Source organism: Ovis aries, chromosome 7 (genome assembly GCF_016772045.2).
Source record: "Ovis aries strain OAR_USU_Benz2616 breed Rambouillet chromosome 7, ARS-UI_Ramb_v3.0, whole genome shotgun sequence".
NCBI lineage: Eukaryota > Metazoa > Chordata > Mammalia > Artiodactyla > Bovidae > Ovis > Ovis aries.
Window position 1 is genome coordinate 48786708 of NC_056060.1, and position 18994 is coordinate 48805701.

The 18994-nt window shown below is 39.8% G+C and overlaps 1 protein-coding gene and 1 long non-coding RNA gene across 2 annotated transcripts in view; one reads left to right on the top strand and one right to left on the bottom strand.

Moving 5' to 3' along the window:
* The window catches only part of GTF2A2 (general transcription factor IIA subunit 2), a 32220-nt gene extending 26780 nt beyond the window's left edge, over window positions 1-5440 (top strand). Inside the window, exons 4-5 of the mRNA XM_012181428.4 lie at window positions 2640-2766; window positions 5144-5440. Of these exons, the coding sequence (XP_012036818.1) occupies window positions 2640-2766; window positions 5144-5169 (153 nt within the window). The 3' untranslated portion in view covers window positions 5170-5440. The remainder of the gene's footprint in view (window positions 1-2639; window positions 2767-5143) is intronic.
* On the bottom strand, window positions 1936-18836 carry LOC121819972 (uncharacterized). The gene is made up of 3 exons (XR_009601204.1): window positions 12126-18836; window positions 4499-4614; window positions 1936-2128 (listed from the first exon to the last, which is right to left on the bottom strand). It is a non-coding gene; the product is annotated as an uncharacterized LOC121819972 (long non-coding RNA).
* Window positions 18837-18994: the final 158 nt, after the last annotated feature.

Below are 18994 nucleotides of genomic sequence, written 5' to 3' on the forward strand. Positions count from 1 at the left end.
ATGCCATTTATTCAGCAAACATTTCAATGCCAGTTGGTACAAGGCATTGTTCTGGATATTGGGTGTAGAAGGCAGAAGAAGACAAACAGGGCCACATTTGACTTTTTTACGTGAAGGGATAAAATCTGCATGTATTTTATATTTGTAAACCAGTTTCACATATATGTCTGTATAAAATTTTATCAGATTCTTGAATAGTAGTAATTCTGGCAAAGTTAGCTTTTTTTTGTGCAGTCATACATACACATCTGCCTAGTTTGTTATTCAAAACTTGATCCTTTAAATTGAGCCATGATAGTCCATAAACTTTAGGCCATGTAGAGAATTTGTTTAGAGTCATAGGGTTCACAAGGTCTGAGTGATCGCCAGTTATTGTAGATTTCTAGTCTGGATCTGTTTAAAGGATTTAAAAAGTGTTACTCAGTTATAGATAAATATAAAAAAAAAAAGTGGGAAAAATGTATATTAAAGTGTAACCTCATATTATCATATACAAGGAATATTTTGAATATATTGAATTTCAGCATATTTGAATGTTCACACGCTAATCGTAAATCATAGTGACCTACCTAGTTCACGTTATTGACACAGCTACCACCGACTGGCTATGACAGTAACCTACACGTTCATAGGATCATGGATTATACACACAGGGATGCCAGAAGTGAACACTGAAGTTGGCATTTGATTTTTCAGCCTTCCAAAAGCCTCAAACTATAGTCAAAAGAATAGATCTAATTAAAAAAAATTTTTTTTACACTTACAACTCTGTGTCTTTTTACTTAACAGTATGTTCTGAGTGATTTTCAATGCATTAATCCCACTCCTCTACTGAAACTTCTCTTGCCAAGTTATTTATTGATAAATCCAATGTACAATCAGTAATACTGTTGATTAATCTCTTAAAACTCCTACTTCCCTTGAAACCATACTGTTCTAGCTCTCCTTCTGTTCTCTGACCCCTCTCTCAGGCTCCTTTGTAGTTTTCCTACTGTCTGTCACTTAATTGTTGGTTTTCCTAAGGGGTTCTCTAGGGCTCCACATATGCTCCTTTCATGATCTCATCCTTTAAAGCGGATATTCTCCCATGCTTGCTTTTACAGTCCAGCTGTGCACTGGATACAGTACGTTGTAGCTCAAACTCAACTTTAACTTTCCTCTCGAAGCAGCTTTTTCTATGACTGCGCTGGTACACGAGCCAGAAACTTGGGAATGACACAGACTTCTGTCTTCACTATCCAGCCACATGCAGTTGGTTGTCAGGTTTGACAGATCTACCTTTTAAAACCTCTCTACTTCTCAGGACCCTTTGCTCCTGCTATTGCCCAGCCTCTTTCACCTGTTTGACACAGCCAGCTAAAGTATCAGACTCCCCTCCAGTCAGACTCCCCTCTAGTCTGGTCTTCATGCCATCACCAAAAATGCCGTTTTAGTACATTACTCCTCTGCTTGAAATCCTTCCCTGACCTCCTGGTACCCTCAGGATATCTGTTCTTTCCCAAGGTTCCTGATCTCTTCTACCTTAGGACCGCCTGTCACACTCTGGTTTCTGGAACTCCTTATCCCACACCAAGTGTCTGTCTGCACTTCTGCTGCCCCACCTTTCTTTCCCTGACTCCTTAGTCTTTGGCACTCCAGCACGCTCTGTCCTGTCTTCTGCTATGCTCCGAGTAACCCAGGCTTACATAGCACTTCACACTATGTATTTACTTGTTTTAATGATCTTCCCTGCTCAGCTAAACCTCTTGGGTGGCAGGGATCATATGTCTATTGCTTACCATTGTATCCTTAGCACCTAGGATGGTAATTATTCCTATTATTTAATGAATTCAGTAACTTAAGTCATAACCATTATAGTTACCCTAGTCACTCTAACTTTGTAAGACATTAGGAGAACTCACATTTTGGTATTACAAGTAACACAGCAGGGAACAGTTTTGTGCTGAATTTTTTTTTCTGGTTTGAAGGTTTTAGGCACATACATGTTTTATCGAATACTGAATTTCAGTGTTTCGTGAATCCATGTGTATGTCTCTTGGGTTTTGATTATATTCAGCTAGCATTCATTCTTGCACCTTCATCACACTCTTCAAAAAGACCTTTTTTAATGTCCAGACACACATTTTTCCTAAAAGAAAATAAAGTAGAAGAATGTCAGTTGCGCAGGACAATAATGTTATCATCTTAGTGGCTAATATATGTTTCTAGGAATTCCATGCATTTGTACAAATTTGGAGAATTAACATACACAATAAAATAGGTTGCTTTCTTAAAGTAGTTTCATAAAATTTCAAATACGTTTTCATAATTTCACCACATGAGGGCAGTATAAATACAAATTCAAATTTCCCTTCAGCTTTTCTTCAGATTTCAGGTGAGTAATTTGCAGGCTCTTCCAGCGCTGGAAATAGTCTGCTTACTAAAATAAACTCTTACCTTGGCATATTTCTCTAGGATTTTTTTTTTTTTTTAAGTAATAGTATGGTATTTTAACACTTAGCTTGCTTGCTTCATTTTCCTTAATTTTCATCCTATTTTGAGAATTATGTACTTGTAGCTAGGATTTCATAAGTTGTCTGGAGAAAAATATGAGGGGAAAAAAATGACTTCATGGTTTGCCTCAATGTTTTGTTTTAAAGGGCTCTCTAAATACATACAGATTCTGCGATAACGTGTGGACTTTTGTATTGAATGATGTTGAATTCAGAGAGGTGACAGAACTTATTAAAGTGGATAAAGTGAAAATTGTAGCCTGTGATGGTAAAAGTAAGTGTCTACCCTAATTACTGTGAAAGCAAAGCTACTTGACATCTTTTTCATGCATCTTTAGAGAATCATCTGAAAGTAAGGGGGGAAGTTGGCTAATGATCTACTCCCAACTAGAGACCTGGCTCCTTTCTCAGATTCTAAATTCCGGATCTCAAATAGTCCTCTTACTAACTGGAGGTATAAACGTTTCGTATGACACACAGACTACTTGCACAGGTCGGATTTGTGTTGGGGGAAAGGGGACCAAATTAGTAAGCCTTTCTTCCCTATTTCTGTTACAGGTTTGAAGTATTTCTCAAGCTTTTTCTTTTTCCTTACGTGTTTAATTTCAACAATTTATCCTATGGCTTCTGTGTTACTGAATAGCTATACATTTTAAAGTGATTATTTAAAACCTTTCAAATAATTAGAAGAGCCCCATCACTCATAAGGGTAAACATCTAGTCTTCTCATCTGGTACTCGCAGATATTTTCACAGCAGACCTAGGAACTTGTTCACGCCTTTAATGTTTCAGAAACTGTATGTCTCTGCTTTCTGTCCCATGATTAAATTCAGTAAGCAAAAATAAATACATAAATTGTATTTTAAATATACTTTTACTTTGTATTCTGAACAGTTTGCATTTAAAGCAATTATTCCTGAATAGAGAAGACTGTCAAGAGAAAGACAAATGTGGAAAACAAAACCCTACATTTCTTGGGTTATAGGTTAGGTTTTTATTGTTATAGTTTGGGTTTCAAAGAAACGCTCTAATCACTGAAAAGATATAAAGACAGAAAACCATAGAGAAGAAAAGACATCATTTGTAACATCATCTGGAGATGACGTATCACTTGAGTATAGAATCTTCTAGCCTTCAGTTATATATATCTTTATAGTAATACTCATTTGTGAATACATCGTTTTTCACACAACTCATTAACTGTTGTTCTCTTAAGCCTGGTTTTTGATAGCTGCCTAAAATTGTACCTTTCTCCCTTTTTTAAAGAAATTGTGTTTTCCAGATGTCAGAGTCTCTAAAATGAGCAATGTTACAGTGGCTTGTACATTTCAGAAGGTTAACTAGAAATAATCATTCTAAGAAATTTAGGATAACTTTATATAGTTATCATATACTTGGGTCCTTATTATAACAACAACAAAAGTCTGTTTAAAAATAGCTCCTGGATCACAAGTGATAACATTTCTGTGTATGTCAGATAATGTATTTTTTCCCCCAAGTCTTTCTTATAATTTAGGCTAATAGCATCCTTATAACCCTTAGGTTTTCAAACTTTTACTATAGAATTTTAGCATTACTGTGTAATTTCTAGACCTCTACCAAAATGAGTTAATTATATGGATCAGCATCCGGATGGAAATTTTCTGTCTGTACTCTCCTGTAGCCACATCTGATATTAAGCACTTAAAATGGGTTAGGGTAGCTGAGATAGTTAATGGTCTCATATTTATTAGTTAACTTTAAGCACATGTGCCTAGCCACTGGCTACCATATTGGACAGCACAGATACAGACTAGCAGAGTGTCAGTTTCAATTATTTGAAACATATTTAATTACCAAAAAGTCAGTGAAGGCTCCTGAGCAAACTTAATATCAAAGAGTCCATGTAAACATTTGTGTTTTACTTATAAGTGGTCCTTAAAGTGTATTTCTCTTGCTTCTTAAAGATAAAAGATGTATCTTATTGTTTCAAACTTCAGTGGGTGTAAAGTACAAATCAGCCTTACCTCCTTCGGTGGCTTCTGAGGAGCTTGCTTCACTTACAGCACAGTATAAGTGATGGCTCTTCAAAGAAAAAATTGTTGAGTATTCAAGAAAAGTTTATATTGTGTTCCATGTTCCTCTATGTCAGCAGAAAAAAACAGTCATTAAAATATAAATGGCTGTGGCAGTTAGAGGTAGGAGATTAAGTAATAATACCATTCCTCACCCGATAAATGCAGTGCTACTGTGAAATAAAACCATTTTTTCTACTGGTCAGCTTTCTGAAATACAGTTCAGTTCCTAATAGAGAAGCAGAGAAAAAGTGATAGTGACTAGAATTTGGGTTTTTTGTCTCACCAGGAATTAAATACAAATTTCTTCTGATTATACATTATTATCCTTTGTGATTTTAAATTTGGGGAAAGTAGAGGACCTGAAAAAAAGTATGTAAACCAAATGTAGTATAGCTTGATTTTTCTTAAACATGGAGGCTAAAGGTTGACTTTCCCATTAAGGTAAAACGACATTTAAGTGCAGAAGATACTCCTGTGGTCGGCTTTTTGTCTCCCCTTCTTCACCACCGTTAGTTCCTGTTTTACTTTTGAAAGATTTTCTCGAAATATTTAAGTTGCTTCTTGAATTTACTCTTTCTCTCCTCTGTTTCCTAGATACTGGCTCCAATACTACAGAATGAATAGAAAAAAGAAATGGCTTTTTAATGCCATCCTGTTACTGTTCATCGCTTTTTGAAGAGAAGCATAGAAGAGACTTTTTTTTAATTTATTCTAACATTGCAGAAATGACTACTCTGTGCTGTACTATCAGAGAATTCCAATAGAAAGAAGCTCATAAGTCTGTACCCTCTTTATTATACAGCATGAAGAAACAGAACTTTTTTTTTAATGACAAATCAAACATTGTTGCCTTCCTAGGAGTATTCTTTAATAAATTCATTTTAAAACTCAGTGTGAGTAATAACTGCTAGAGCTACTAAGCTCACAATATGCAGATACTAGATAAGCATTTTAAAAGAGTACCGTGTTCCTTACAAAGGAAATTAGAACATCCATTCGTTTGAGTAAAGTTAGTTATCAGTTGCAAGTTTAGCTGGTGAAAGCATTAGCAGGGGCAAAACCAGAATTCCAGACTGGAACTTTCCTTATAAAAATCTTTTTCAAAGTGCAAAAACAAGGGTAATCATTGGTGCGAAAAACTCGACTAGGAAAAAATTAGACCATCTTTAGACAGCTTATATAGCTAAAATAAGGGCTCCCCTTGTAGCTTAGCTGGTGAAGAATCTGCCTGCAATGCAGGAGACCTGGGTTCAGCCACTGGGTTGGAAGATCCCCTGGAGAAGGGAAAGGCTACCCACTCCAGTATTCTGGCCTGGAGAATGCCTGGGTTGCAAAGAGTAGGACACCCCTGAGTGACTTTCATAGCTAAAATAAAACCAAAAAACCTATTTGCAACAACATAAAATAGTCTTCACATGACATGTAATTAAATTGGCCGTAACAGTAAAGTTTCATTTCTAGAGTGCTCTACATCTTACCAGTTATTACACTTTCAGTAAAAAAAGTCCGGTTAACCGTCTGCCATATCTTTGTGTACTTGAAGGAAAAGTTTTGTCAGTCTAGGAATACATGATGAAGAATGTGGCATTTCTAAAATGTCTCGCAGAATGTTTTATCATTTAGTACAAGCAGGCTTTTAAAGCCCCAGCCTGTGGTCCCTCGCAATTCAACCCTTTTCAGTGTGACACTGTCTTTTCACTCTCACTCCATCATAAACCTATTAAAATATTAAAAAGATCTTTATATTGCACACAATCCCTCAGCTTTTCTTTTGTTGTTGAGAAAGCATGTTACTCTATAGATGTCATCATTTTTAAGTAAGTCTGATCTGTGTAAGAGAAGGGCCGACATCACTAACTTCATTATGGTAAACGTAACAAAAACAGGTGCTGTGTTTTTCTTCTAGATAATCCTCACAATGACCCTGGAAGAACTTTGTTCCCCTTTTACAGATTTAGAAACTTGATTACCAAAGGCTTTACGTAATTAGGATTTGTCTTAACTGCAGTTAGTCAAGATCAATACCTTTTTATTTTGAAGGTTCAAGATAATGGTTACAAGACGAGTAATGTTGATAGTAAACTTACTATGGTTGTAGAAATTTCTGTTTCCTAAGGAATAATGGTTTAGACTTTCATGTTATGAACAGTCATAGTGATTTTAAAGAAGTCTATGACTGGGGGTGTATACTTTTGGGAATTTTAAATCCTATAAATGATGTCACTAGATTGTGTTTGCAAAAGGTACAGAAGCACTTTGGCCTAGATCTTGAGTTTCTTGTAGGAAATTGTTGACTACTGTAACCTAGTAATGGTAGGAAGGGCTGGGTGCCCCTAGTGTTACCTTAATATGTCAGTGTAGTCCTTGATTCTTAACATTAAAACTTAACTTTCATTCTTGCAGCCCATTCTGCATAATCGATTCCAGTGTTCTCTTCCTAATCTTTTGTACCAACGATTGCATAGTCTGCTCAGTTAATTTGAGAAAGACACAAAAAAAGATTTGTGTCTTTGGCTATGCAGTTTCCTTCATTTCTCATGACTTACCTTTCAGAATCAAAATCCTACCCATCCTTCAGAACTTAAACCCACTTGTATTGAGTGTAACCCATACTGATCTCTTTCCTTATGAGTTCTTAACAAAGAAGTCATGAGGAAACACAGCAAAGGACAGGAAGGACTTGCATGGGTTTCAGTACTCACTCATACTCACCCAGGTAACTGGCACGGAGTGCCAGGTGCTTAAGGTATATCTGTAATGCCCCAGGTGTAGTCCCTAGGGATTATACCACATTCCACAGGTTGAAACCAGTTCTTGTATTCAGCTCAGCCACCATACGCGCACCTGTTTTTCCCTAGGCATGAGTGCAGAAGTCACAGCCTAACATTCCCTCTCAGTTCTAATTACTTGCATACACATCACATGCCTAACATTTGCATAGTGATATAGCTGGTCTAATCTTCCCACCATGGTAGTACTCAGACTTTACTAGAGATTACAGGAGAGACACGGCCAGAGTGTATACCAGAGTGCCCTCCCACAGGCTCTAGCGATAATAAGCTTCAGTTCAGTTCAGTCGCTCAGTCATGTCTGACTCTGTGACCTCATGAATCGCAGCACACCAGGCCTCCCTGTCCATCACCAACTCCTGGAGTTCGCTCAAACTCACATCCATCGAGTCAGCGATGCCATCCAGCCATCTCATCCTCTGTCGTCCCCTTCTCCTCCTGCCCCCAATCCCTCCCAGCCAATGAGTCAACTCTTCGCATGAGGTGGCCAAAGTACTGGAGTTTCAGTGTTAGCATCATTCCTTCCAAAGAACCCCCAGGGCTGATCTCCTTCAGAATGGACTGGTTGGATCTCCTTGTAGTCCAAGGGACTCTCAAGAGTCTCTCCAACACCACAGTTCAAAAGCATCAATTCTTTGGTGCTCAGCTTTCTTCACAGTCCAACTCTCACATCCATACATGACCACAGGAAAACCATAGCCTTGACTAGACGGACCTTTGTTGACAAAGTAATGTCTCTGCTTTTGAATATGCTGTCTAGGTTGGTTATAACTTTCCTTCCAGGGAGCAAGCGTCTTTTAATTACATGGCTGCAGTCACCATCTGCAGTGATCGGCCTCTTAATGTGCAAGAAAAAAACGTCTATTCCTCTATTAGCAGAACTAAAATAAGAATTTGCGACCTTAGTTTTGTCAATCCGTTCTAAAAAGGTCCTGTAAATTGGTGAAAATTCAACCATTTTTTATATGCTGTAGTAATGATAGAATCTTATTTTTCTAGTATATAGGTAGATAAAATGTGCACGTGGTTTGAGGCAAGACATGTACCTTGTCTTAAGGTAAATGCCTCAAGGTGTTATGAAGCATGCAGCAAAGGATTTAGCAGGATTAGTTCAAGAGAGTATTATGCCAGAAAACTGTCAACAGTATTCTCTCTTGAATATTCCAGCTGTCTTATTTTCTAATCCTTTCTTCATCTGGTTTTACTCATTCTGTTCCCCAAAGTGAACCACAAAACACCTTCAATAGCTGAAGCAAGAATGACCCTGAAATCATCACACTTTCTGCTTTCTGACTATTATGAATCTATAGTAATCAAAACACTACCCCCCCCCCAAAAAAAAAACACTGTAGTACATTGGCATTAAAAAAAAAAACACACACACAAAACCTTAGATCAATGGAACAGAATAGAGAGCCCAGAAATAAACCCACAGATATATGATCAATTTATGACAAAGGAGGCAAGAATATGCAATGGGACAAGGACAGTCTAGTCCATAAATGGCATTGAGAAAATGGCATCCACATACAAAAGGCCAAAAGTGGCCCACTGTACTACACTACACTACACCAAACATCAATTCAGAGCGTGCTAAAGGACCCAAGACCAAAACTGGCCCACTGTACTACACTACACCAAAACATCAATTCAGAGCGCGCTAAAGGACCCAAGACCAAAACTGGCCCGCTGTACTACACTACACCAAAACATCAATTCAGAGCGCACTAAAGGACCCAAGACCAAAAGTCATCAGGCTGAAAGAAGATGTGTAAATCCCCCTGACATCAGTCTCAGCAGTGTGTGTTGTTTTTTTGTTTGTTTTGATACCAAAAGCAAAGGCAGCAAAAGCAAAACTAAGTGGGACTACATCAAACTAAAAAGCTTCTCTGTGCAACAAGGGAGATCATCAATAAAATGAACAGGCAGCCTGAAGAATGGAAGACAACATTTGCAAATCACATACCTGATGGATTTATATCCAAAAAACAACAAAGAATTCAGACAACTCAGTAGGTAAAAATAGAAGATCTGAATAGGCATTTTCCTGAAGAGGACATAAGTAACATCAACAGGTACACAAAAAGATGTCCGTCATTAACCAGGGAATTGCAGCACAGAACCACAGTAAGATCATCACCTCATACCTGTTAGGATACTGCTATCAGAAAGACAGACAAGCACTAGCAAAGATGAGTGAAAAGGGCAACCATCATGCCTTGTTGGCAGGAACGCAAATTGGTGCAACTACTTATAGAAGACTTTGAAGATTCCTCAGAAATTTAAAACCTTAGAATATGATGCAGCAATTCTACTGAGTGTTTATGTGAAGTAAATGAAATCTTTTATCTTAAAAAGATAACCTGCACCCATGTTTAAAGCAGCGCTATTTACAATAGTCAAGATGTGAAAATAAGCGACCATGGATGGATGGAAAATGCATACAGTGTTATGTGTGGCCCACAAGGACCTGAATATTATTCAGCCATTTTTAAAACAAGGAAATTTGTTATTTGCCACAACATAGATCCTGAGGGCATTATCCTAAGTGAAAGAAGTTAGAGAAAGATAGACTATATAAACTCACTTATACGTAGAATCTAAAATAAACTGAATTCATAGGTACAGAGAACAGATACTGCCAGAGGCAAGTGGTGACCTGAGTGAGCAAAAGGAGTGAAGGTGTCACAGGATACAAACCTGCAGCTATATAAACAAGTCCAGAGAGTGTACAGCACAATGACTCTAGGTAACAAGTGAAGGAGAACGTGGAACGAATTGAGAGTGGCACTGAAATGTATGCACATCATGTGTTAAGATAGCTAATGGGAGGCTGCTGTGTAACACACACAGCCTCAGCCTGGTGCTTTGTGATGACTGAGAGGGGTGAGATGGGGAGTGACAGGGAGCTCAAGAGGGAAGAGAGAGGTGTAAACTTACAGCTGACTCACATTGTACAGCAGAAACCAATGCAACATTGTAAAGAAATTCTCCAATTTTTTAAAAAAAATGTTTTTTAAGTACTATCATTCACACCAGTTTGAACTGTGCAAGTCCACTTATACAGGGATTTTTTTTTTTTTTTTAATAGTAAGTACCACAATGCTGGAGAAGCAAATGTCAACCCACTCCATTATTCTTGCCTGGCAAATCCCATGAACAGAAGAGCCTGGTGGGCTATAGTCCATGAGTTTGCAAAGAGTCAGACACAACCAAACACACACTCACACGTGACAGTGCTACATGACCCACAGTAGGTTAAATCCACAGATGTGGAACCACGAATTCAGAAAAACCACATATAGAAGGCCAGCTGTAAGTTATAGTTGGCCTGTGTAGAAGGCCAGCTGTAAGTTATGTAGGCCAACTGCAAAGGGTCAGCAACCCTAGGCCTCATTGTTCAACGGTCAACTGGATGTTTAACAGTTGCTGAAAGTAGATCTCCAAGCCAGGCTTCAATGGTACGTGAACCATGAACTTCCAGATGTTCAAGCTGGTTTTAGAAAAGCCGGAGGAACCAGAGATCAAATTGCCAACATCTGCTGGATCATCAAAAAAGCAAGAGTTCCAGAAAAACATCTGCTTTATTGACTATGCCAAAGCCTTTGACTTTGTGGATCACAACAAACTGTGGAAAATTCTGAAAGAGATGGGAATACCAGACCACCTGACCTGCCTCTTGAGAAATCTGTATGCAGGTCAGGAAGCAACAGTTAGAACTGGACATGAAACAACAGACTGGTTCCAAATAGGAAAAGGAGGACGTCAAGGCTGTATATTGTCACCCTGCTTATTTCACTTCTATGTAGAGTACATCATGAGAACGCTGGGCTGGAAGAAGCACAAGCTGGAATCAAGATTGCTGGGAGAAATATCAATAACCTCAGATATGCAAATGACACCACCCTTATGGCAGAAAGCAAAGAGGAACTAAAGAGCCTCTTGATGAAAGTGAAAGAGGAGAGTGAAAAAGTTGACCTAAAATTCACCATTCAGAAAACTAAGAGCATGGCATCTGGTCCCATCACTTCATGGCAAATATATGGGGAAACAATGGAAATAGTGACAGCCTTGATTTTTTTGGGCTCCAAAATCACTGCAGATGGTGACTGCAGCCTTGTAATTAAAAGACACTCCTTGGAAGAAAAGCTCTGACCATCCTAGACAGCATATTAAAAAGCAGAGACATTACTTTGCCACAAAGGTCCATTTAGTCAAAGCTATGGTTTTTCCAGTAGTCATGTATGGATGTGAGAGTTGGACTATAAAGAAAGCTGAGTGCTGAAGAATTGATGCTTTTGAACTGTGGTGTTGGAGAAAACTCTTGAGAGTCCCTTGGACTGAAAGAAGATCCAACCAGTCCTTCCTAAAGGAATCAGTCCTGAATATTCATTGGAAGGACTGATGCTGAAGCTGAAACTGCAATACTTTGGCCACCTGATGCGAAGAACAGACTCATTGGAAAAGACCCTGAGGCTGGGAAAGATTGAAGGCAGGAGGAGAAGGGGACAACACAGGATGGATGGCATCACCAATTCAATGGACATGAGTTTGAGTAAACTCCAGGAGTTGGTGATGGACAGAGAGGCCTGGGGTGCTATAGTCCATGGTGTCACAGTTAGTCAGACACAGCAACTGAACTGAACTGAAAGTAGTTCTAACTTTTAACAGTCTCATCACAAGAAAAAAAATTGTCTGTGTCTTGATGGGTATTAACATCATGGTAATCATTTTGGAGTATACACATATATAAAATCACTGTGCATCTAAGATTAATAAAATGTTACCTGTCAATTTTAATCTCAAGTTTGTGTTTTAAGCCATCTTCAGAGACTTCAAGGCATGCCAGAATAACAAGGACAGGACTTAACTTCCTTCTGTAAACAACTAGAAAAGTACACAAAATGTATGAAACCGTGTTCTTCAGTCAGTAGGCAACAGGCAGGACACAAGGCTGTAATCCCTGAGAATCAGGGGACAGGTGGGTAAGGATGAGCTCTGTAGTCGTCCAGCTGTCTGCATGGAGCAATACCCAGATTAAAGATCCAACCAGTCCATTCTAAAGGAGATCAGCCGTGGGGGTTCTTTGGAAGGAATGATGCTAAAGCTGAAACTCCAGTACTTTGGCCACCTCATGCGAAGAGTTGACTCATTGGAAAAGACTCTGATGCTGGGAGGGATTGGGGGCAGGAGGAAAAGGGGACGACAGAGGATGAGATGGCTGGATGGCATCACTGACTCGATGGATGTGAGTCTGAGTGAACTCCGGGAGTTGGTGATGGACAGGGAGGCCTGGCGTGCTGCGATTCATGGGGTCACAAGGAGTCAGACATGACTGAGTGACTGAACTGAACTGAACTGAAAGACGCAGGGAGAGGGGAACCCAAACAGAGCTTGGCAACCCTGCTGAGCTGAGAAGATACTGAGAGTTAGAAAAGCTGAGGTGAGTGAAAAGTGCAGCATTTTTAAAAGGAATCAAACGTAGTTTATACGCACACCATAGAACAAGCAAACATGAATGGCACAGTCCTCATTTTTATAAATCAGCCATCAGGCTATCTTTTTGACACAGCCCATACCATTTTCCAGTTGCCTTCAGTCAGCACCTTAGCTGACTAGGGTTCTTAAGGAGACCCTAAACTTCATTCCTAAAGTATATAAGTTCTTAGTGAATTTACCTTTAGTGAATTGCTACAGTCTTCCTTTAACTTTTACAATAAAATATATAGGGGCACTAAGGCACTCCAGTGAGTTACAGTATTTCAGTTCAGTTCAATTCAGTTGCCCAGTCAGGTCTGACTCTCTGCGACCTCATGGACTGCAGCATGCCAGGCTTCCCTGTCCATCACCAACTCCCAGAGCCTACTCAAACTCCTGTCCATCGTGTTGGTGATGGCATCCAACCATCTCATCCTGTGTCATCCCCTTCTCCTCCTGCCTTCACTCTTTCCCAGCATCAGGGTCTTTTCCAATGAATTGGTTCTTTGCATCAAGTGGCTAAAGTATTGGAGTTTCAGCTTCAGCACCAGTCCTTCCAATATTCAGGACTGATTTCCTTTAGGATGGACTGGTTGAGTCTCCTTGCAGTCCAAGGGACTCTCAAGAGTCTTCTCCAACACCACAGAGTTTAGCAGCAGCTGTATGTCCCTTGATAATTGGGATCAACCACCCCAGACAATGGGCTTCCTGGTGGCTCAGACAGTAAACAGTCCACCTGCAGTGCAGGAGACCCAGATTTGATCCTTGGAGTTGGGAAGATTGCCTGGAGAAGGAATGGCTATCCACTCCAGTATTCTTGCTTGGAGAATTCCATGGACAGAGGAGCCTGGCAGGCTACAATCCACGGAGTTGGAAAAAATCAGACACAGCCAAGTGACTCACTTTCCACCCCAGTCAATATAATCCCCTCATTTTCCCATTGGTCCAGGGGTACAAAAATCCCAAATACTCAAGGGGGAATCTCAATTTCCAGTTCAGTGGGAACATTGTTGGTTTTCTGGTGGAAGAATTCCTCCCGTGGGGCCCAAAAAGCCGAGCCCAAAGTTGCAGGTAGAGGAAGCAAAGATTATTTTCAATGAGTTATTGAATGTAACTTTACTGAGAGCCACACTCACTCTCTTGATTCCTGGATCCTTTGTTTCAGTGACAACCCATTTACAAAGAGCATCTCTAATGCCAAAATTGTGGTTTAAAAATACCATTCACATTTAAAAGCCAGAAAAATTTTATGAGACTAGCTAACTAAAGGTAAAGGATAGAAATACAATCTTAGAAAGGCTTTTTATAATAGAAAATGAGGAAGTTATCCAAAATTACTGGAATCATATCCCAAGGAAACAGCCAACTTTAAAAGGTTCTCACTCTGCTGAATAATGACTCCCAGAGATACCAAGTCCTGATCCCTGGAATGTGTAAATGTTTCCTTATGTGGCAAAAGTTTTGCAAATGTTGTTAAGGATCTTGGAATGGGGGAAAGTGTAAGATAATCAGGATGGGTCCTAAGTGCAATCACATGTATCTATAAGAGGGATGCAGAAGGAGACTCGGCATACAGGAGGAAAGAAAGCAATATGACTCGGCATACAGGAGGAAAGAAAGCAATATGACCGTGGAGGGAGAGACCGGAGCAACGCCGCTACAAGCCAAGGAACGCTGGCAGCCACAGAAGCTGGAAGACACCAGGGGCAGGTTCTCCCCGAAAGCCTCCAGAGGGAGCATGGCCATGCCTACACCCTGTCCTGACCCAGTGAAGCTGGTTTTAGACTTCTGTCATCCAGACCTGTGAAACAGTGAGTTTCTGTTGTTTTAAGCCACCGTGTTTGTGATACTTTGGTCCTGTAGCCATGGGAAAATACACTAGCCAAAGATGGAACATCATGAAGATAAGTGCAGTGAGTCACAGCGTATAAATTGTTTTTTAACATTTCTGGAGTTCTAAAATACACGTAGATTCATTTTCATTAGGTAACCAAATCATTATTCTGCATTAAACTGGTAAAGGGAAATATTATTCTTCAGACTAGCAATACACTTGATAAGGAAGTTTTGTTTCACATTAAATTTTAAATGAAGGATTTATAGAATTAAGATACCACCATTTTGTAATTTGTTATAAAATAATAGGGCTAAACAATGATCTTCAATGGCATCTTTTAATTACATGATTAGGTGGAAAGGTTATAGGAAATGTATAATCCACCTGACAACTTCAAAACCCCACAGTTCAATCCCAACATTTAAAAAAAGGCCAAACAGACATATATACCTCCTGCTGTGATGGAATCGGAAATACAAGATACCAAAATGAAATTTTCTTGACAAAACTTCAAACCTGAATCCTTTTAAGCTTCTAAATCTAAGTACCAGTTTATAAGAAATATTGGGAACAGGAAAATATTAAATATTTTAAATAGCGTTGCTGGCATCCTATCAGCAGAATCCAAAGTATGGTGACCGTTCAGGGAAAAAAAAAAAAACCACACAAAAAACTTGTTTAACTAACAAACTGCCAAAACAAAAAAGACAGAGAAAGGAAATTCAAATAAGCCACTATACAGCATAATTAAGACACTGGGCAAAATTTTAAAACATTTGGTATCAAAGAGTTACTGTTACTATGTTCAGTCCAGTCGCTCAGTCGTGTCCGACTCTGTGACCCCATGAATCACAGCACACCAGGCCTCCCTGTCCATCACCAACTCCCGGAGTTCACTCAGACTCAGGTCCATCGAGTCGGTGATGCCATCCAGCCATCTCATCCTCTGTCGTCCCCTTCTCCTGCCCCCAACCCCTCCCAGCATCAGAGTCTTTTCCAATGAGTCAACTCTTCACATGAGGTGGCCAAAGTACTGGAGTTTCAGCTTTAGCATCATTCCTTCCAAAAAACACCCAGGACTGATCTCCTTTAGAATGGACTGGTTGGATCTCCTTGCAGTCCAAGGGACTTGCAAGAGTCTTCTCCAGCATCACAGTTCAAAAGCATCAATTCTTCGGCACTCAACTTTCTTTACAGTCCAACTCTCACATCCATATATGACTACTGGAAAAACCATAGCCTTGACTAGACAGACCTTTGTTGGTAAAGTAATGATGTCTCTGCTTTTGAATATGCTATCTAGGTTGGTCATAACTTTCCTTCCAAGGAGTAAGCGTCTTTTAATTACATGGCTGCAGTCACCATCTGCAGTGATTTTGGAGCCCGAAAAAATAAAGTCTGACACTGTTTCCATTGTTTCTCCATCTATTTCCATGAAGTGATGGGACCAGATGCCATGATCTTTGTTTTCTGAATGGTGAGCTTTAAGCCAAATTTTTCACTCTCCTCTTTCACTTTCATCAAGAGGCTTTTTAGCTCCTCTTTACTTTCTGCCATAAGGGTGGTGTCATCTGCATATCTGAGGTTATTGATATTTCTCCCAGCAATCTTGATTCCAGCTTGTGCTTCTTCCAGCCCAGCGTTCTCATGATGTACTCTACATAGAAGTTAAATAACCAGGGTAACAGTATACAGCCTTGACATACTCCTTTTCCTATTTGGAACCAGTCTCTTGTTCCATGTCCAGTTCTAACTGTTGCTTCCTAACCTGCACATAGGTTTCTGACCTGCATATAGGTTTCTCAAAAGGCAGGTCAGGTGGTCTGGAATTCCCATCTCTTTCAGAATTTTCCACAGTTTATTGTGATCCACACAGTCAAAGGCTTTGGCATACTCAATAAAGCAGAAATAGATGTTTTTCTGGAACTCTCTTGCTTTTTCCATGATCCAGCGGATGTTGGCAATTTGATCTCTGGTTCCCTCTGCCTTTCCTAAAACCAGCTTGAACATCTGGAAGTTCACGGTTCACGTACTGCTGAAGCCTGGCTTGGAGAATTTTGAGCATTACTTTCCTAGCGTGTGAGATGAGTGCAATTGCGCGGTAGTTTGAGCATTCTTTGGCATTGCCTTTCTTTGGGATTGGAATGATAACTGACCTTTTCCAGTCCTGTGGGCACTGCTGAGTTTTCCAAATTTGCTGGCATTTTGAGTGCAGCACTTTCACAGCATCACCTTTCAGGATTTGAAATAGTTCCACTGGCTTTGTTCGTAGTGATGCTTTCTAAGGCCCACTTGACTTCACATTCCAGGATGTCTGGCTCTAGATGAGTGATCATACCATCGTGATTATCTTGGTCGTTAAGATCTTTTTTGTACAGTTCTTCCGTGTATTCTTGCCACCTCTTCTTAATATCTTCTGCTTCTGTTAGGTCCATATCATTTCTGTCCTTGATCGAGCCTATCTTTGCATGAAATGTTCCCTTGGTGTCTCTAATTATCTTGAAGAGATCTCTAGTCTTTCCCATTCTGTTGTTTTCCTCTATTTCTTTGCATTGATTGCTGAAGAAGGCTTTCTTATCTCTCCTTTCTATTCTTTGGAACTCTCCATTCAGATGCTTATATCTTTCCTTTCCTCCTTTGCTTCTCACTTCTCTTCTTTACACAGCTATTTGTAGCCCTCTCCGGACAGCCATTTTGCTTTTTTCATTTCTTTTCCATGGGGATTGGGGATGATCTTGATCCCTGTCTCCTGTACAATGTCACAAACCTCATTCCATAGTTCATCAGGCACTCTATCTATCAGATCTAGGCCCTTAAATCTATTTCTCACTTCCACTGTATAATCATAAGGGATTTGATTTAGGTCATACCTGAATGGTCATAGTGGTTACTATGTTAGGTATGATTTAATATGTTGAGTTTTTAAAATGTTTATTACTTATCTCAGTTGAGATTTACATACTGCAGAATAAGTTAATTTAAAAATATACTTAGGAGCTTCCCTAGTGGCTCAGTGGTAAAGAATCTGCCTGCCAATGCAGGAGACATCGGTTCAGTCCCTGGTCCGGGAAGATCCCATGTGCCTCAGCTATTGAGTCCATGTGCCACAGCCACTAATGCCTGCAAGCCCTAGAGCATGTGCTCTACAACAAGAAGCCACTGCAATGAGAAGCCCACTCACCGCAAGCAGAGAGCAGCCCCTGCTCGTCACAACTAGAGAAAAGCCCGCACAGGAATGAAGACACAGCACGGTCATAAGTAAATACACAAAATTATTTTTAAAAACCAATTAAAAATAAAAATATATTTGGGCTTTACTTCAAAATAGCCCAGTTGGGGTTAGAAACTTAGCCTGCATGTAGATTAGGCAAGGTTGGTCAGGAGTTGATAATTTTTCTCATATTTGCTAGGGTAAATCACGAACCTGAGTAAAGCCTATTCTCTTCCTACTATAGGCCTGTACCCTTGCAGCTGAATGTGAATGAGTGGCTGATTTCTTTTTATATGCACTTTCCCTAACGTCAGTGGGTTCTTAATGCTGCCAGGCATCTTTTTTTTTCCTGGTTTCTTTTCCAGTTCCCAATCTGAAACATTTAATACATTTTTCTCTTTCTAAACCTCCACTATCTCTTCCCCATTTCCTCATAAAATCATCTTGCTGTTTCAGCCCACCAGGCTCCTCTGTCCATGGGATTCTCCAGGCAAGAATATTGGAGTGGGTTGTCATTTCCTTCTCCGGGAGATCTTCCCAACCCAGGAATTGAACCTGGGTCTCCTGCATTCCCCAGTGGCTCAGAGGGTAAAGCATCTGCCTGCAATGTGGGAGATCCGAGTTCAATCCCTGGGTCGGGAAGATCTCCTGGAGAAGGAAATGGCCACCCACTCTAGTATTCTTGCCTGGAAAATCCCATGGACAGAGGAACCTGGTAGGCTACACTCCATGGGGTCGCAAAGAGTCGGACAGAACTAAGCAACTTCACTCACTCACTCCCGTATAGAAAGTAGACTCTTTACCAACTGAGCTACAAGAGAAGCCTGAACAAAATAAAAGTAATTGAAAGAGAACTTCAGAATATCCAAATGGCAAGCATTTGAAAAGCTACTGAACAGTAGGGAAATGCAAATTAAAACCACCATCTGATATCACCAGCACCCACCAGAATGATTAAAATGACAAAGATTAGTAATATTAAGAAATGAAGCAAATGCAACTTTCACACCTTGCTGGTGGGAGTTATTTTGGTAGATCATGTTGTAAAAACGAGGACAGTACTTATTAAAGGTAAACGTGTATAACTTATGGCCCAGCAGTTTCACTCCTACATACCTACTAAACTGAAA